General features: G+C 39.1%; 1 protein-coding gene and 1 long non-coding RNA gene across 2 annotated transcripts; both read right to left on the bottom strand.

The window, feature by feature from the left end:
• Positions 1-361: 361 nt before the first annotated feature.
• Positions 362-10,066, bottom strand: LOC117291685 (neurogenic locus notch homolog protein 1-like). The gene is made up of 14 exons (XM_033773531.1): positions 9,924-10,066; positions 9,364-9,627; positions 8,423-8,689; positions 7,629-7,892; positions 6,962-7,060; positions 6,695-6,787; positions 6,166-6,264; positions 5,892-5,945; positions 5,379-5,506; positions 4,662-4,726; positions 4,069-4,247; positions 3,370-3,553; positions 1,921-2,124; positions 362-1,574 (listed from the first exon to the last, which is right to left on the bottom strand). The coding sequence occupies exons 2-14, from the start codon at positions 9,566-9,568 to the stop codon at positions 1,196-1,198; spliced, it is 2,220 nt and encodes a 739-aa protein (XP_033629422.1). The 5' UTR covers positions 9,569-9,627; positions 9,924-10,066; the 3' UTR covers positions 362-1,195.
• Positions 10,067-10,083: 17 nt separating this feature from the next.
• On the bottom strand, positions 10,084-14,581 carry LOC117291683. The gene is made up of 4 exons (XR_004519189.1): positions 14,547-14,581; positions 12,291-12,413; positions 11,590-11,712; positions 10,084-10,166 (listed from the first exon to the last, which is right to left on the bottom strand). It is a non-coding gene; the product is annotated as an uncharacterized LOC117291683 (long non-coding RNA).
• Between the last annotated feature and the right edge of the window lie 6,703 nt (positions 14,582-21,284).

Raw genomic sequence — 21,284 nt, 5'->3', positions numbered from 1 at the left:
GAGGGCGTGGTTGGGTACAGAAACGGATATTTTAAGAAGGGTATACTTCTTTTCATTTGTTTTAAATTGTTATGTTGGGCCCTTATTTTTACCCCGTAAACTCCACAAGATCAGTGGCAGTCTGAGATGTGAGAACTTCAACAATTTCCCCAAAGAAAACAGGTAAACAAAACTACAAAAACAGTGACTTGAGTTGTTTTTAGCCTTCCAGAAAGTCTTTGATAGGTTCGAAACGTGAGGCTAACGGGTAATTTTGTTGGGTCAGCAGTTTCAACCAAACGGTGAGCTCATTATGTTTTCTCGGTGAGTTGTTTATTTACTTCATAATAAAAAAGCGATATAAGGGAAATCGGACAACAACGGGGCATCGTATAGTATCTATAACCGGCTCCTATTTTTATATTAATGAGAGATCTATATAATTGTTTGTGTTCGTTAAGACTGAAAGGTTTTGCTTCAACTGGGTCTATGCATAATGTATAACGAACTACATATAAAAGCAGTTATTGAAACTATTACAGTAATTTGTGTGGGAAGTCGTGACAGATCTTCTATTACCTAAACTCCCCCCACCTCCCCGCACTTAAAGCACATGTGTAACGCTGGTGTCTATCCACAATTCATGTGACTCAATGCATGTATATAAATATCAAACCTTTAAAAATTTTAGAAATCGGTCATTGGAGTCACGAGAGAAAAAGGGGGAATACTTTGTTTGTACTGTTTTCAAACATTTAGTTTTGGACTTGCAAACCAATACGTACTTAATAAACTAAATATAATTTGTTTTACTCATTTCTCAAAACCTACTGCTTTTCAGTCAAATAATTCAAAGGAAGTTTTCTGCCATGACACATTAGTTTGTGTACTCTTATCAATGTTAAACATACCCTTTGGTTCTACAAAACGGCAAATCTAGTGACACGTTCGTTTAGTCAAGGTAAATATTAGTAAAGCTATTACAAAGGAACAATTACAACATACATTTATCACAACACATTATTTGCAGACTGGTCTCACAAAGCAATAATAAAGAAGAACATTTTTAGAAAACATTACATCTACTCATTGCGCCTAAATAATGTATAGCCTATTGTTTCAAATCTCTATCCAAAAATGAATTGATTCTTTTTACAATCAAGTTCCGTATTATCCCCCCCCCCTGTATCGTTTGTTTTCTCATTGTTAATAATTTCTAGTCATCGGTTCCACTGACCATCCGAATAAGTTTCGTCTCCCCCTTCAATGGGTCTGCAAGGTTCCCCCAGAAGTACCAGTTCCTATGTTTCTTTACTGGGCCAACTTGAAGCCTCTCGAAGCTCTCGTTGGTCTGCTCGTCGGTGACGATGTCGGTGGGTTCTTGGGCCGTCTCGTCAGCTACCTCCACGGCTGACTCTGACCAGAAGATCTCGGTCTTGAGTTTGTTCGCGTAGCCGCCTTTCTTACCGTAGATGTAAGAGTACGGGTAGAGGTGAGTGGTATCCGGGGAGTTGCTTGATCCGTACATGGGGCTGCTAGGGAAGATATCCCCGTCCACCATGTACAACTGGCCCCTTACCCCATCGTCTGAAGCACTGGAGAAGAACAAATAAAATAGGTTCTGTTTTTAAATTTTCCATGATGATGAATTATGTGAGTTTATCACACAAAATTGAGACTGGGACAGATAAATTTCGGTTTGGAATTAATCTGCCATGTCAATTGCTCACGGAAACAGAAGGCTAAACAAACACTTGCTTTAATGTCATACGAAAAGAATAATCTGACATCGTGGCGTCACACCTCCCTTTCTCCTTTTTAATTGAATCCATAATCAGTGCAAATTAATGTTTTGCCCACGGAAACTAAAGGAAAAAGTATATTTAACAAATTTAACACCAATCATAATGTTTTGACAAGTCTGGCATCTTGACGTCATACCTCCCTTTCTCTTGTCCATCTCCTCCATTCACCAGCTTATACTTGTTGATTTCTTCTCTACGTTGAATCAAGCAAACCACCAAGATAATAATCAGTAGAAGTATCGTAGTGCCTCCAATCCCGCAACCAACGTAGAACCCAATGAGATGGACTCGTAGCTGACAGTGACTGCCGAGATAGAGTATCTCTGGCGATTGAGGACAACTGTGTGGGGAGTAAAGACGGAATGGTTAAGAACAAGACCTTTCAACTAATGGTTTATTACTTATTTGCAATACAAAACATAGTTGTGCTGGTGACGCATGCAATTATGTCCTCTATGCAATACTATCCGGAGGACATTATTGCATATGCAGTAGTGTCCGCCGGACGGTTTGCATATGCAATCGTTTCTGCCCGGACGCTGCTGCATAATGCAATTGTGTCCGCCCGGACATATTTGCATATGCAGTTGTGTCCGCCCCCGTGCAAAACCGTCCTTGCAGTGAATTAAACGCCATTAGTCGACGGAATACGTTCGCCATTTTGTTTTTTACAAGATAAGTGCATGTCATGAATGACATGGGAAATGTTCGGCCGTTGGGTATTCGCTGCAATCATAAAATAGGTGAATACAAAATTATTCATGCTGCATATAGTACGTAGTTTCTGTGCATGCACGCTCATGTACACGTCCGCCGGACGGTTTTTGCATAGCCCCGGACACGATTGCATATGCAAAAGTGTCCGGAGCGGACAGTATTGCATGGCGGACACAATTGCATCTGACACCGGTACCAAAATATGCATACAGTATACAATGGAGTGCAATAATAAATAACATTGTACTATACGTAGCAAAATGTCTGCCGGCTCAAAGACGTTGGGACTGAGGCCGATGCCCCCCCCCAAACACTACCCCGCACTAAGTTACTAGAGCTGAATTAAGGACATCCAGTAATATTTTGAAGTTTCCTATAAAGTCGGTGTTTTTCTGGCTAAGGGGTTTAAGCTAGAGTGTGGTGGGACAACGTTACTCGATGCCGAGGTGAAATGAGGCAGAGACAGACCCGAAGGACCCGACGTTATCCGCCGTGAGTTGCATCGCCGCTACCGGGGTACCCGTCTTTGAGCAAATCCATTCTAGCATACGGTTCAAGAGGTTTAGTTCTAAGACAAAACTATCATTACTTGAGGTAATTGTTTATTAAGATCAATCGCATATTTTTGTATTGTTTGTAACAATATTACATCACTCCGTCGTGTTTCTGTTGTAGTTGCATTTGCTCACTTAAATCTGCTCAAAGTGTGGTGGACATTGTGACACTCACGTTACGTTTTAACTGAACATTACACAGTTCTTTGTTCTAGTAAAAAGTAATATTAAGGGTGTCTGATTGTCCCCCTAAATAAAATTCGAAAGGGTAACCACAATTGAAGAAATTTGATTTAATTTGTAATTATACCAACCTGCATAATATTCCGTCACTGTCTGGTTCCTGATAGCACGTCCCTTCCCCACAGTAACCAGCTGCGGCTTTGCAGCGTGACTGACATACGTAGTAGCACCAGGTTCCCTGACTATTGTGCATCTCCACAAGGTCAAGTCCTATGGGACATTGAGGTTTCTCTGTGTTGCACATGTAGGTCTTATCTAAAATGACAATTGAAACTTAACAATAAGAGAATTTGTAGTGTGCCGATCATGACAAAATGGATGGCAGTGACAACATGATGACAATAAGGCAATTGTAGTACGACAATATCACAATAAGGTAATGGAACTGCACTTATCAACTGCGACAATGACACGATGACAATGAAAACTACAAAGTCGATGTCACAGTCCATAGCAGTGCTTTTGTTTCCTTTCTAAACACACACCTTCCTTTAACAACAACAATAATGTTGAACATTTCTAGTGCGCCATGTATGTCAACTCCTGTCTAAAAAAAAACAGCTAAATACACAAGACAACAAACAGTTTTTGAGCAAAATTAAGAGATTTTACTCATGGTTGTACCCATTATTTTTAGTTTTTGTTTTAGTTTTGAGCAACTATAGTATGATTCAGCGATCATCACATCCGACATTTATCGGGGGTTCTGTGACTGGTCTCAACCAGTCACATCCAGAAAACCATTGCAATAAAGTCTGATTTGTGATTACCAGTTTGTGTTGAACAGTTTCGACACTCCGTCGGTATTTGTAGAACCCCAAGCCAACCCGACTGAACTGCCTTCCAGACGGTCTTCTCGTAGATACCAACGGCGGAGAGGGCCCGGGCTGATGGGGTCATCTTCCCGTAGTCGTATACCACCTCGTGGGGCACAATCACACTACCGGGCCTTGGTAACAAAATTGAAGACACAAGAAAAGTTTCCAATCTACTTTTGGTAGCAAAACTCAGTGCAACAACATTAACAAGAGCTTTATGCGAAGCTGCTCTTTACAACATTTTCCTATAGAAAAGCTCACACAAAAACATTTTTGAAAGGACGCAACTGATCTGTCATCATTCAAACGCCATCTTAAGCCTGTGTCACCCCCCCTTAAAACAAACTTTTGTAATAGCGTCCTATTTTGAATTATCCAATATTTCCCTTTTACACCGGCGCTTGTATGCAGGTTATAGTTACTGTGAGCAGCAAACATTGTTAATCAAACTAATTTCACACACAAATATAAATATTGATACACAAGAAAATTTGTATTTGTAAAAAAGAAAAACAGCATTAATAAAAATTGACCCTCTAACTTACTTGAGATCGTCCTGATTGATTTCAACGCGGTCAAAACCTGATAGAAAAGAGTACTCCGTTTCTACCTATGTGAGAAAAACATGGGAAAATATTTCCAGTAAGAATCATCGGATTTACTTAAAGTACACGCCATTTTGTAAAATATCCACTCAATTGTTAGCGTTTACTTTTGTTGAATATTATTAGGCCTACTATATTAATGTTCCACCTTCTCTTAAAGTCACCTGGAAGTGGTATTTTGTCAAAATAAAGCTTTTGTCACTTAAATATGTGTTTTGATGAGTAGAATATGAAAAACAGTTAACTAAGGTTCTAAATATTTTGTTTCCATTTTATTAACAAATTTAAAAGTAGGCCCGGCCCGAGAGGGCGCTGTTCGTGACGTCAATCGAGGCGCGATATTTGAAGCACGACGGCTCGAAGTGTTTGCTGCAAAGCGCGGGAAAAGACGTCGGACCGGACCACTTTGCAAACTGACCCCATCTTTAATTGTTTTGCTGCCTCTGCGGTAGTTCTGAAAATTGACAACTCAACGTAATAAATGTTATAGAAATGGATTATTCACGGGAAAAAAAGAGATTCACAGCGACACGTCTCGTTTCATTTACAACAATCTACCATAGCTTACGTCAAGATTAAATTTAGTGGAAAAAATGAACTATTTTAAAGTAATTAGCTTCACTACTTTCTTTGCCAATTTATTTTTTATAGATTTACCGCTTGTCTGAATTCAGTGACGAGGTGCAAACACACGTCAGAGTTCTTATTGACGGTTGTGTCACATTTTTTATTCTCAATAACTGGAGAAATGACGGCTATTTCAATTGATATCCTTTTCTCAATCACTGTAAAACAAAAGTACACAAAAGAACAATGCAAGTTAACTGTTGTGTAAGCCGAAAGTGTTCAATGGACGAGTTTTCTTGCGATCTTGAAAGCCGTATCCGAATATGCGGCTACGGCCACGGCTAAGAAGGTTGCATAGGAGGTTATAATGGACGTCCTATGTAAACGCAACGGTAGACATGTCTTAACGGACGACATGTCTCAATGGTAAACCTGTCTTAACAGACGACATGTCCCAACGGTAGACCTGTCCTTAAAGGACGACGTGTCTCAAATCAAGTTGCCCATTGGTCGACTTGTCCGACCTCAACTTTTTTTTTAAACATGAATAGAACCGAAAAGTGCAATTGGAGATTTATTGATGGTTATAAATGATTGACTCACCGACTCCACCGGGTGGATCTGGATACTCGTCACTGGGAACACAACTCGTAGTCTCTGTTTACAAAATAAGGACACAGAAGTGTTTAAAGTCAGTTAATCTTCACAAGACAAGTTCAAGTTTAAGGTTAAAGTAAAAGCAATTTTGCATATTAGATGATCAAGGCTGCCGTAAAATCAATAACTTTTCATGTTGAAGGATTGCAAACACTACAACGTTTACGATCATTAAGTTCCGATTCAGTCATCCTTAGTGTTTGTTTTATAAGTGTGGTACCTGAGCAATATCTCCCTGTCCAGCCATCTGCGCAACCGCAAGAGCACGTGTCTTCCTCCAAGGTTCCCCCATTCAGACATACATCTCCACTTTGACAAACTAAAAAAAGAAAATCAGCAAAGCTATCCATTTACACTTGTTTTCTAGCCATAAGCAAAGAGAGCAATAAGGTACGTGTTCAGAATAGTCTGATTTAGGCATAAAAATCAAAGAAAGGATGAACCAGTTTGGAGGCCAATTCGATAAGCCGAGGATTGCTGCAGACACGGGACAAACGGACAAACATAAAACTTAACGAATCATGATCAAGGTACCTTGCCTAAAGCTGTACATGGAAAGAAAGCTATGTTTATATCTAGAGATTTAGTGGCTCGTTTGAAGACAGCTTTAAGACAGCCAAAGGCTGGTTTGAATCTACGTCTACATCTTTCTACAAGCGATGACCATTTACAGTCAACGGATGTTATTCTTGGACGAACGAAGTTGGAAACATGAGCATTTTGAGGTTTATTTGGTCTAATGGTGTCACCTGAACACAGCAAACCGGTGTAGAGGTTTGGGCAGTCACATCCACACGTCACGGCATTCTGGTACGATCCGCCATTTTGACAAGGTTGGCAATCTGATTAACACAATAATGTACACAAACTTATTTCCTCATTTTTTTTATTACCAGTTATTAGTTTGAATTTGAAAGAGTAATTAACAAAATAACGATTGAATGCAATGTTGAATGATATTCCTTTCCTATTGCAATGATTAGTTATTTTAACATAATAGCAAGACACAACTTCACCTGTACAGTTGCTTCCAGCGTAAGGCGGTGAGCAATCACAGCTGCATGACTTGTAAGAAAACTTCCCACCATTTTGGCACATGAATATGACCGGGCATCCTGAAGGTAAAATGGATAGAATGTAAGCATATTATTACTATTAGCACGGTAGAATTTCAAACATAGGTTTCATACAAGCAAAACATTATTATGGAACCGAGTTGTAGATTATCGTGCAAGTATCAGACGGTTTGAACAATGGTTAATTTTAGTTGATTCAAAGGTTTCAAAATGAGCAAAACTCGCACTTTCGTCTCCGTTCCATGCAACTCGACTTTGCTGAAGAACTATTATTATCACCACCTTCAATTAAGAACCAGTCAAAACATAACTTCACATCACAGAACATTTTAATTTTTGGTAACCTCTGCCTTGAGCCAAAAGCTACATATCCGCGAACAGAGGTCGTCTCCATTTTGTCCAAGGGCTTCTGAAGACAAGCAGAGCGTACAAAGATGAGATTGAGGTGATGTCGCACTATTTCGTCTTGCAGTTTGCCACACTTTTGTGATAATGTTTATTGACAAGTACTGCTTTAAAACTATGAAAAATTTCTTAAAAAACACCTTCGTTTATTATCTTTAAACCTTTATAAAATTAATATTTGACACTTCATTTGATAATCAACCTGTAACGTTAGTGCTGAATTCACAACTTCCCTCGTTGCCACTTTTATCAGAGGCTGTACAAGTTATTGTCGTCACACCCACTGAAAAGTTGTCCCCACTCTCAACGACGTCGCCTCTGTCATTTCTACACGTTACGTCCGAAACACCGTCGACTACATCGATACATGACGGGACTGGGGACCACTCTATGGTCGCATACGTCATGCCTTTGGGTGCCTCTGCTTCCAGGTCTTTCGAGCACGTCATGATTGGAGCTTCGTTGTCTGCATTGAAAGTAAATAGCTATTTTTTTAAATGAATTGATCTATTATAGTGTTGAACTTATAATTGTGGGTAAAAACCAAAACGAATAATGGTGAACTTCTTCCAGCGAGTAAAGCTATATTCTAATCCTTTAAAATAATAACTATGGACACCAAAGAGTTCACTGTTTAAGTTTGGATTTATACAAACAAATTTACACAAACCAAATACTGCCCTATGTCCACCACGCCTCAAAATGGCTTAGTTAGTTTTTAATCCGGTTTAGAGGTAGATTCTGTCCCCGGAGATTCGCCTGCCCCCCCTCCCATAGTATGGCAGACTATGTACAAACGTATTGTGATAGCGCACTCATTTGAATCCTCCTCCTCCTCCAACCCATGTAAGTTTCCCACATGACACCATCTCATACACTGCCTTTGCTCTCATTAGCTTTCAGCACGGAGCTTTATAGACTAAAACCATGGTAGAACCATAGACAAAACCAATTTACAAAACAGTCTAATGAATAAACATGAGCTCTATGACGTACCGACGACTGTGATGACGAAACTGCAATCTCCCTCATTACCACTTGAATCAGATGCCGAACACATGGTCACAGAATCACCAACAGAGTATCGGTTCCCTGACTCAACCTTGTCTCCGGCTTCATTGACACAGGTTACATCACGTACAGGACCATCGACGACATCTTGGGCCGACGGTAACGGGGACCAGTCTACTGTTGCATCCGCCATTCCGGACTCTACATTTTGTCTGCGATTAGTTGGGCAGGTTACGATGGGGCCTTCGTTATCTGAAACACAATGAGATTTTACATTGAAGCAAATAACTGACGATATTAAGGGGTTTGTCCTCGGGTGGGGCGCTTTGGGCTTTAAGATGCGTTTGTTAATATGAAATGAAAGTGGTTGGAAAATACTTTTAAAACGTAGAATGTATTGAGTCACATTTTAGTATCTCTTGAGTGTGTGTGGTTTTCATTTTACATCCTGAACTTTTTTGCAGTTGAGTGCAGTGTTCCTTGGGTGTACGATTGTCCTTTTCGAAATTACGGCTTCGGCTTCAGATTCGTATCAGGCTAGCTGGCCTGCGGTTGTTTTGGACAATAAAGTTAAGCGTGATTTGCGTACGTGCTCAGGGCTTCAGGGGAGAGAGCGAAGACTGAAGTAGAATCCAAAGCCGAAGCCGTGGATTCGAAAAGGTCCCGAGATGAAACCAATTTCGTGCATAAAATAATGCCAAATTTGCCACTAGTCAATGCGACGTTCATTGCCTCTTTGCATGCTGCCGCTTTCTGCTCCGTCAATTTGCTCCATTCTATCAATTGTTTCGCATGTCAGCTTGACGAAATAATGGGGTTAGAAATCGTATTGAGCGCGGTGTTTGAATAAAATTTGACGGCATAATGACGATGACGTCATAACGACGAAGAGGTCAAAACGCACTAATACTTGTTGTTTCAAATACCTGTGACTGTGATGACAAATTCACAACTGTTTTCATTCCCGCTGCTATCTGAAGCTGAGCACGTGACATCTGTCGTCCCTGGTTGAAATCTGTCTCCAGTCTGCACAACTTGGTCGTCTTCATTATAGCATCTGACTTTGACAACACCTTCAGCAGCGTCAACAGCTAATGGAGGCGGGGACCAGTCTACAGCAGCGTCTGCCATTCCTGGGTCCACATTCGCATTGGTGGTATCGGGACACGTCACAAGTGGGCTTTCTAAATCTAGAAAAATAAAACGTAAGAATTGAAGCATTGCTTAGTGTATAAACTGAGAACTTTATTAGTAAGTAGCTATTATGAATTGTATTTATGCTTAGAACTTCAAACTCATTAATGGCAATTCCATAATTAGTATACGAAGTGATAAAAAAGTCATTGAATGAAAAATGCGTATTAATTTTGCCAAAAATTATGCAAAAGCAGTTTTACGAAGTCCATACAAATTGCACTGAATGACTGTTGATTTTATTTCCGTTTAGATCTAGTTACAACGATTTTGTAAAAAACAACAACAATACCTTGAACTGTGACAACAAAGACACAGTCTGAAACATTGTTGAAGCCGTCAAAGACACTACAAGTAACTTCAGTCCGGCCGATATAAAACGAGCTACCAGAAGAAGGATAACATGAAACATGCGGAGAGATGATGGTGTTATCTGTTGCTGTTGGATCTGCCCATATAATTGTCAGACTGCTGCTGTTTACTGTCGTTTTGGTGATATTATCCTGGCAGGTGACGAATATCGGAGGGACATAATCTGACATCAACAAATAAAAGTACATACTTTATAGACAAATGGAAAAACAACCAACACCCCCTCAAACACTCTGTGCTACACACGCTCTGTGGACCTGTGGACCTATACAAAGCGTTTGTAACCGTTTGTTATAAAATGCATTATGGTTAGACAGATGTTGTAATTGTAGAATACAATGATCCACACAAATATGGCTCGAAATTGCGTGGTTTTCCTTTTACCTCGTCGACAAACACGGTCGGCCATTTATGGGAGTCAATTTAAAACGCAAAGTAAAACGAAAACCACGCAATTTCGAGCCATATTTGTGTGGATCGTTGTATTCTACTTTTACAACATCTGTCTAACCATATGCATTTTATAACAAACGGTTACAAACGCTTTTCAAAAACCAACTCGACCGATCCAATGCAACGTGTTCCTTTAATAAATTTTATGTGGAGATCTTTTATTTTCAATTATATGTTTTGTTTGTCCTTGGTCGCAATAACTTATCTAAAATGAGCCCACATTAACTCTCTGGATTATTTTTATCTTCTCGACACTTCGTGTGCATGCAACGCTCGAACGCCCAACCTTTATGGATCCGGTTTGTGGGGTCCTACTATTGTTCTTCTGTTTTCCCTTAAAGTCACCTGGAAGTGGTATTTTTTCAAAATAAAGCTTTTGTCACTAATACTTGTGATTTTATGAGTGGAATGTGAATAAACAGTTAGCTAAAGTTTTAAAAAATCAGTTCTTATGTTATTTACAAATTTAAGAGTATACCCCGACCCGAGAGGGCGTTGTTCGTCAATCGAGGCAGACTTTGCCTGTAATGCGTAGAGTAAACACGATTGCAAAGTACATGTACGGACCAAATCGTGAGTTTATACGTTTAAAAAAAAAGAAAATTGTTTTTTTTTTCCGGCAATGCCGACCAGGTGTATTGCTGCTGAATGAAGAAAAAAAACTTTTTGAAATGTACCAACTCACGACTTGGACGTAAATGGACTTTGCACGTGTGTTTACTATACGCATTGCAGGCAAAGTCTGCCTCGATTGACGTCACAAAAGGGGTAGGCGGAGTCAGCCACCCCCAAACAACTTTATATATTTTTTTAACATATAAATCGTGACAAACAATTACTAAACAAATTGTTTTATTGTTCGTAAGCATATACTCTTATGTTTGAAAGAAAAAACAAATTATATTTCCAGGTGACTTTAACGTATAAAGATGTATCTTGTGGGGTACATTGTTCCATTGTGTAAACGGCCCTTACTGAAGCCCACTCCCAACAAACATAAAGTTTGAATTTAAGGGATAAAAGTAAACAGCAGTGAGGGCTGGAAAATGTGTACGGAGATGAAAAGTAAAATTTCCGGTAGTAGTCTCTGCTGTTTGATGAAACCACGGAGCTATAAAAAGGATGTCACAAACCTATTGTGCATGACAACCCGTGCCATTCAACTTCACATAAACAGGGTGGGCCGCGTTCATCTCCCAAACAAGCTTCGCAGTGTTGTGGTTGACCCTCATACTCGCACGTACTACCGTGATCAACTGCAAGAAAAATACACAATTAAAAAAATAAAGACAGTTTAGTTTGGATCAAAACAATTAAGACTTGAGACGTTTGGAAGCGTTTATTGTGGGCTTGGACTCGACTCTTGCGGCCTGAGTCCAATCTAGGACTTGAACCTTTGGAATGTTTCCTGAACACGTCGAACCCAAACAACGTCCATCACTTCAATTCACTTCAATTCAATTCTATTCAATAAGAAATTTATTTCATATTGGCATCCTTAATGACAGTGAATACAGTTAGTACAAGGACAACTTCCTTTGTTGGTCGATTAGAGAGAGGGTTTTTAAACCCATTATCACACAATGGTTGTTAGATTAAATTGTCCACCCCTTCAGAGCCCAGCTGCTTCATTGCCGCCTACTTACCAGCATCACGGGCAACAGGTCTTGGCCCTTTTCATTAAACCACACTTAGCATCAAGGCCAACAGGTCTTGGCACCTTCATAATGCCACACTTTATACCAGCATGACGGGCCAGTCTTAGCCCCTGCACGACTCCACGCTGACCAGCATGATGGGCCGGTCTTGGGCCTTATAAAGACTCCACACTTACCAGCATCACAGTCGGGTCCTTTCCATCCCGTCTCGCAGCCACAAGAAGACCCGGGTCCAACGCAACTCCCTCCGCAGTATGCTGACGGAGTACTAGAGTCCGTACAACCTATGCCATCTTCAACTGCAAAATAAAGAATTAACACTTCCCATTGACTTCATTCGATTTTGTTTAAGTAGAATCACTAGACCATGTCACCGTAAAGGCGCTGGACACTATTGGTAACTACTCAAATTGTTAGCATACAAACTTACTCGGTAATGGGCAGGGAGAGCTGTTCATAACACATTATGAGAAACGGCTCCCTCTGAAGTAAAAGTTTTTGAGAAACAGGTAATTTCTAACACAAATATTTTTTTATTATGCATTTTAAAGCACACAAAGTAATGCAACAATGGTTTTTCTTTCTTTCATTATTGTCTTGCAAATTCGATGACCAATTGAGCCAACGTTTGTTATATGCATATATGTTGGCATAAAATACACCAAGTGAGAATACTGGTCTTTGACAATTACCAAACGTGTTCAGTGCCTTTAAGTTGTTCACTACGTTCAATTACAGCAATCTCGAGAGCTGGTTGCTTATTCACGTGAAAAGGAATAACAGTGTGAACATGAAGCTGCAATCCCGGCCAAAATGCTTGGGCCACCCTTTCCTGATACAACAGTTCCCTGTGCACTTCCCATTCCCATTCACACTCAAAACATTTGCCCGCCCCCCCCCCCCCCCCCCGCTCAATGTTGACTGTAATTCGGAACACAGTCGGCAAATTGAACCAATTCGGAACACAGTCGGCAAATTGAACCAATTCGGAACACAGTCGGCAAATTGAACCATTATTGAAAGGGGGCAGGGGGGGGGGGGGCAACGAGATTTGGCCGGGATTGTGGTTACGTATTCACGGCGTGTAAAAACCAAAACCTTCTTGGGATTTCTTTTCATCTTCTACCTTTCAGTGCTTAAAACAATTATAATAGTTCTCTCCTCCTTTTTCAGGATGTGTACATAAACATTTCCACTAGAAACTAGCAAAGTTATTTATATAAAACAATCCGCCTTTAAGGTTAAAGTGAAGAAGGAAACGAAAGTGTGACTGTCCAATGTCCATAAGCAAATGCAGCCCAAAGAACGTGTTTTAACAAACTGATGGGCCAAAGTTTTTACGTTTTTGTCTATATACCATTTGCATTTCATTATAGGTAAGTGTCATTCACTCATGGGAACGGAAAACATCTCGTTTGAGAAACTTAGCAACAAAAGTACGACATTAAAGTTTTATTTTTTCAATATAGCAATTTTATTACTTACGTTTAAAACGTTTTACGTTTGTCTAGACAAACGTAGCTAAGCCTCTCTGTCCGGGCTCACGAAGTAAAACATATTGGGCCGGATAAATAAAAACTAGCAATTACTTATCAAGTAAAATGTATAGCATTAGCAAGAAGACTGAAAAGTAAAAGATCAGGCATGAACATTTTGCTCGCTGGATTACCTTTCACTTATAGACATATAAATAAAAACGACATTTTACTAACATACTGTAGCAATTACTAATATTTTTACAAGCTACTGCATGAGGAGCTTGAGATTTTACTTGAACAACAGTGTTGCATATATGGCTCGGTATCGCGTCAGTATTAAAGGGTTATTTTTCCCTTGGCCTAATGATCTAACTATAAATGTTGCTTATAAATTTGTTGTGTACTTTAATTGCTCTAAAAGAACCAATCTCTGGAGCTCTGGCGTGGAGAGGCTGGCTGTTTCCTCATCATAGCCACTGCCGCCATCAACAACTTGACTAAGTGGAAACTGCCCCGCCTGCATTTCAGTTAATCGCTATTGATCTATGAGTCCATGCCTCTATGGTTATACTCCTGAATACCCAGCTATTGTGCTTTTCTCTGACCATTTACTAATCCGTTCAAGTAAATGGTGTTTTTTCAGTAAAAGGTTATTTATAGAGATTTGAGCAAATTCTCATGCCTGATCTTAAACTTATCGACATTTTGTTAATGCTGGCCTTTATACGGCCCAGTATTTTGTGAAACTATCAGGTAATAGTAAAATGTCGGTTTTATTTACATCTCAATAAGAAGAGTCCCTCAAGCATTGATTTTACCTACTAGTTCGACCAATTACTAGCAATATTAAGGCTTACTTTTATTTATAAGAATTTAAGTAAAAGACTAGTACAAGCAAATGCTATGTGTTTATTTATCTGGCCCATTGTCTCAGTCATGGAAGACGAGGCTTACCTGTGCATGTGACGCCAGTAAAGCCATGTTTACACAAGCAAACATTTTTATCATCAGGAGCACACAGACAGTTTGGGGTAGAAGGATTTCCTTTGGTGCAATTTAATCCATGACCTGATATAAAAAATATACCCAAATATTAAAAGGTAATATTTTATGGCACAACTTCTCTTCCTGTATTATTTTTTGTGGTTTAAATCACAAGCCAGACCCGATCAAAACTTGTTACTGTAACTATGCTGTACAGAGGTGCTTAAAGGCAGTGGACACCTTTGGTAATTATACTCAAAATAATTGTCAGCATAAAAACTTACTTGGTAACAAGCAATGGAGAGCTGTTGCTAGTAAAAAACATTGTGAGAAACGGCTCCCTCTGAAGTAACGTAGTTTTCGAGAAAGAAGTAATTTTCCACTAAAATATTTGAATTTGATTTCGAGACCTCAGAATTAGATTTTGAGGTCCCGAAATCAAGCCTCTGAAAGCACACAACTTCGTGTGACAAGGGTGTTTTTTTCTTCCATAATTATCTCGCATCTTCGACGACCAATTGAGTTCAAATTTTCACAGGTTTGTTGTTTTGTGCATAATACTGTCTTGACACTTGCATCTTAAACTCAAAAGGTGTCTGTCCCAAATTATTTACTTGTAATTCAAAAATCACATCCGAGCTTGAAATCACATCCTGGTTAATTTGCCTATTATCAAAATCACATCCACTGCTAGCGGCATTACTAAAAATTATGTTTAGATACACCAAGTGAGAAGACTGGTCTTTGACAATTACCAATAGTGTCCTTTACACAGCTGCTTAACTCGAATGGACAAATTTACGGGATTGCTATTCAAACTTGTTTATAATGTTTGTGTTTCTCATCTAATGTGATTTTGATATTATTTTGATATTATTTTGTACATTGTGTGATGCTGCTTTGTTTGATATATCTAGATGCTGCAACAAAGCGTCTACACAAAACGGAGCTACCACGAGACGCAACATGAGTGGTGACGTAACATGACTTTGAGCGAATCTTTCTGAAAAGCATTATCAAAATATTTACTTACCAAATTTGACCAGGAACGAACATGAAGCTACGAGTGAAGTATTTGCACCATCCGTAGCGTTACATGTGACGAGAGTCACACCCAGAGGAAACGTGTGGCCAGTCGGCTCGTGATCGCATGACACCATGGCCGGATTTCCAGTAGAATCATTGTTGCCTGTCGGGGGAGTGAAGCCGACCATGAGAGACGTTTTACCCGAGGCTGGTGCTTGGATGAGGTCGTCTGGACACAGAGTGTCGAACGTTGGTGCTGTGGGAAGGAGATTCAATACCACTGGCGTAATAAACTTAGAGCCATAGACAGTCCCTCAGACACATCATATGGCTTCGTTGCGAAGCCATGCAGTGATCGTTTGTCCTGAAAACTCTGTATTACAGACTAATAAGCTATTTATTCAGCGTTCACTCACAATACTGTTTCCTGTGTACAGTTTATAATTAGACAGACTGGAACGTGTCGTCAAACTGCCTTCCAAAACGACTGGCTTTGACAATTTACGATGTAAATTATACCCATCTGCTTCAATCTTCAGTGGTTGTCAACAAATCAGGAAAAATTCGTCCTCACGAACCCGCACTAAGCGTCCCATGTCATTCCTGCATGCCTATTATAGTGCTTGCCACCTATTCAACCCCAAATTCCAAAGATAATCCCCTGCTTTTTGTTCCTGTTCTGTTTTTCCTGGTTTGCTGGCATCACTGAATTTATTTTGTATGCATCCTGGTACTTGTGGTTTCTTTGTATATTAGAAAATAGTCTTTGTAAAACATCGAGAAGAATATTATTACATAATTATTGCGATTGTTGGGAGCTTTTCCAACCATCCGGGATCAAAAACTATGAGTTCAATTAATGTTTACATTTTTGGCTACAATAAACAACTCAAATAGGGAACCAAACGCTCACCAGTAAAGCATTCGACCCTATACTACAAACAAAATAGTCACAATAACTAACATAACACGCCCGTGTTACACCAAACCAAAGCAGGGTGTGCCCCATGGGTTTCACTGTGAAGGCATTCTACATACATTTTATAAAATTTAAAACATTTCAAGAATTGTACCAAATGAACTTACCCTCCTGGCCAAGGGCGAACTCCGTCGCGCACATAACGCAAATCAGTGTGGTCCAAAACAAGACGCTCATCTTAATGATCGTGAAGTCGCAAAGAAACAAAACTAGTTTCTTTCGAACCGTTTCTTCAAAGGGGGCAACAATTTGCTTTGTGTGGCGATCGATTCAAAGTGTACAATTTGTCACACCACACAAACTAAGAAGTCATCGTAAATGATGAGCCTTTAGATCGGCCTTGCGTTGAAGACTGTGATAGGCAAACGATCTTTTTCCAAAATTGTTGAATTGCCGGACTATTTATTCCTTTGGTTTTAGCAGCCAGATGCCTCGCAATCGATGGCATCTAAAACACGCCCATCACTAAACTTGCTATCTGGTAAATTGTAAGAATCTTTTATATTGCCGACAAGTGTTATTAGCAGTTGCTGACGCGTTAGTTGCCGTGCAAAAATTAAGGAGAAAACTACTCTAAAACTGTCAATCATTTTGGTAATGTACCAATCAAAATGCGTCAAGTAGTATCACTGCCCTACAGATTCTGTTTAAAATGAACCTGAATCCAAACAGTAAACCGAATAACACCCATCTTTAAAAACATTTTAAAAATCCATTTGCTTCTATTATTTTCTAAAAACTAGAATATTCAATTGATATTTACAAACGATTCATACGGTTCAAACAATTTTCCGATTGACCGTATGCAGTGACGTCATCATGCTGACATTTAAGAGGTACAAAGATGAATGAAACAATGGAAAACGTACATCTTGTTCGCCCTCGCAAAGGGGGAGCTATTTATGAGCAACCTTCTTTTGACCTCTAGTTGAGGGCGCCCTACTCATATGACGTCACATGCATAAGATCAAGAGGTAGGACTAATCTTAACTAGGCCTATTATTGATTCATTTAGAAAAATATACTTTTATTTATGACAATAAGGCCTCTGAAGCTATTGAGGGGATACAAATTTTAACAGGAAAACTTATTTGTTCTGATGAAGAAAATACCAATGATTCACTTCCTCGATTCCACAATATCGGAGCGAACCATCTTTACAAGAACGTTCTTGTGTCACATCTACCTCTACAAAACACACCTGCAATGTAAATGCTCCACCTCACATCTTCTGCGATGTGGACGAGTGTTGATTTCACTAACCAGTAAGAATGATCTTATGAAAAGAATTTGCACTGAATATGTCATTTAAAAAACAGATTCTGCTGAAATTTGATAGATTGGTGAACTCGACCCAAGTGGTCTGTAAATTGCAGCCCCTTCCACAAATAGCAGTCTCGTATTCACAATTACAGCAAAGGCAATCTCAAAATTTTAAGATCTTCCTTTCAAGTTTCTCATTCCAATGTTGTCTTCCTCAGTTGTCCCACTGCCCTGTAAAAAAGAAAACCACAACAAACCCAAACTTTTGCTCCACAAAAACACAACCATACGGGATTCATATTACGGTAATACAGGCGGTTGAACTGGTTTGATAGCTTATGTCAATGTCACCAACAGTAGCAAGAATACCCCATGATAGCTTGTATACACCACCTGTCATAGTTTTAACAATCATGGGTGATTGATCATGTTGACACAACCTATAAAAAATTACCATTATCCCTCCTCAGGTGGAACTTCAAAATCTGCGATTGTTCATTCTTTTTTTGAAAACCATTTGAGGAAACATATAAGAAACTTTTGCACACATTTGGAACGCATCGAGTAGTGTAACTACTGGTGCAATCAATTACACAATAAAACCAACAAACAAACAAAGGTAATCAACAAACAAATAAAACAACACTGGGTAACATTTACTGAATAACTAAATAGTCCAATCCATGAATGGATTCCACCATAAGTGTCATTATCAGCTCTAAAATGGTACCATGGAATTTCTCGACAGTAAACCCTGCCTTTATCTGTGTCTGCCCTAATTACTCCCATGTGCCTCTTGGCAACTATTACAAGTCTCTCAAGTTGACCAAAAGATAACCAGAGTAATTTGTCGTCAGAATAGTGCCAACAACTTGTAAATAAATCTAGATATCAATGGTCTGCATATCAAAACTTTGACATGGGGTCGAGCTTTGGCTTGGGCTGACTCCGTCATCGATGTTAGAAGAGGTTACATTTTGCACGGTGTTTTCAACATCAAAAAATGCTCGGAGATGGAGCCCGAAGCCCGCTTCATACTTCCTGCGAATTCGAATGTGATCCGAATGTTGACGTCACAAATTCGCATAAGTTGAAATGTGCTCAACTCATGCGAAACATTCGCAGCAAAAACAGGGCCATGTCGTCAAAATTCGTATCGCAACCGCATCTGCAGGAAGTATGAACTGGGCATGAGCCATGGTTTGGGAAAAAAAAGCCTTAAGTCAACGCTGCGTGCACATTGCAAGACAAAAGGCTCGTTCAGAGAGCCGAATATTTCGTGGGACTACACTAAGTCACTACGGAGCAACATTCAGAGTATGGAGTCATGTTATTTTGATGGAAACAAATTCAATGAAGTTATTGCGAGAATACAAAATGTTGGCCAAATGATAAATTCGATACAATATTTCTTGGGGAACAAACTGCTGGAAAACAATTTTCAATGAAGTAATAACTTCTAACGAATCATATCAACGGCCTAATTTGTTCGAATTCGAACCAATTTGCATTGTTTTAGCGTTACACTTTTGAGGTGAAAACAAACATACCTCGACTGAAACTATTTAGAAGATACCAAATACTGTTGACTCTTTAGTTCACAAAGGCTTAATATGACCATAATGCATAAAAAACGAAGAAACTAAAAAAAAACTTTACAAAAAAGTTACAATGTTGTTCGCAGAGGAGAGTAAACACTTCACGAAAACTCGGTCAAACCGAATGAGTGTCCAATTATAACCGACTAATTTACGTAACTATACACATGTATTAAGAACACACAAACTCAATAGCGATAAAGTACAGTGCCTTGTTTAAAAAAATGTGGCAACCTTGTCAGATTGTATTCATAGTAGTTATAACTCACTGCAAGCGAACTAGCTCACTAACTTTTATGCATAGGGCCTACTGGTACTTTGAAGGGACATGTTGAAGTGGACTTGGCGATTTGGTCTATAAAAAATGCTTCAAAGTGTTCGTTATGAAGTTAATATGAAACTAATTATGATGTGACAGATAAGTCTTTAGATTATGCATGGTGGAAGTAAGGTTATCGGTGACACCATCCCCTTTGTGAGTAGTGGTAGCCCCAGTTTTCTGCTCCATTTTGATTTGTCTTATTGTTTGAAATGTGTTTTAAAAGTAGAATATAATAATTCACATAAACATGCCTCAAAATTGTGTGGTTTTTCTTTTGCTTCGTGAACTAACTCGGTCCGCCAAGTTGTCAAATCAAATTTGTTTGACTACACAAAATGGCGGACAGTAGTTCACGGAGTAAAAGAACCACCCTACAATTTCGAGGCATGTGTGGATCGTTATTATACTTTTAAAACATCTTTTAAGCAACAGTTCTTTCATAACGAATGCTTTCACACACTTTAGCCCAAATTACCCCATCCAAGGCAACGTGTCCCTTTAAATTTTCCTAATTTATTTTAATGTTATTGAAGGCACAGCAGTGTTGTTACTTGCAGAATTATATAGATCTTGCTGTGCATGCTACGTCACAGCTACGTCACCCGCGTCTTGCCAATAATTGGTGAGGCAATGGCCTTTATGGTCAAATTAATTACAACAATTTGCTACAAGTTCTACCCACCACTTAAATTGATGGTTGGTGCTTAGAAAAAAAAACCGCAGTAAAACAATTCTTAATAGCAGCGGATGAGACTATGAAAACAAAACAAAATTTTCATTTACACATTTTTTTTATAATCCAGGCCGCCAAAATGGCGACAATTTGTTGACTAACAAGAGAAATGTATCTTAAGTAAAACAAATAGAGTCTGGTTTCTTAAAAGGCAGTGGACATTATTGGTAATTACTCAAAATAATTATTAACATAAAACCTTTCTTGGTGACGAGTAATAGGGAGAGGTTGATGGTATAATACATTGTGAGAAACGGCACCCTCTGAAGTGCCATAGTTTTCGAGAAAGAAGTAATTTTCCACGAATTTGAGCACGAGACCTCATTTTTAGAACTTGAGGTCTCGAAATCAACCATCTAAACGCACACAACCGGTGTGTGACAAGGGTGTTTTTTTCTTTCATTCATATCTCGCAAGTTCGATGACCGATTGAGCTCAAATTTTAACAGGTTTGTTATTTTATGCATATGTTGAGATACACCAACTGTGAAGGCTAGTCTTTGACAATTATCAATAGTGTCCACTGCCTTTAACGTATCTTATTAGTATGACCATTATAGAAATAGGAAATCAGACAGAAAGGCGTAGAATACAGCTTGAAATGCTGAGCATAAATAATATGTTCAGTCCGAAATACTTTTTTTTCAAATATTTTTTTCAAACCTGCCAGTACTTTTGCGTACTCAGTATCACGGTTATTAAACTGGCAAAATTTGTCGTTTAAATAACAAAATAGTTTGGAAGACTTGATCATCTTTAACTTGTTCTGTTCGTCGAAATCTTAGAA

The sequence above is a fragment of the Asterias rubens genome, chromosome 6 (assembly GCF_902459465.1).
Source record: "Asterias rubens chromosome 6, eAstRub1.3, whole genome shotgun sequence".
NCBI classification, from domain to species: domain Eukaryota; kingdom Metazoa; phylum Echinodermata; class Asteroidea; order Forcipulatida; family Asteriidae; genus Asterias; species Asterias rubens.
This window is presented reverse-complemented; position numbering and strand designations above follow the sequence as displayed.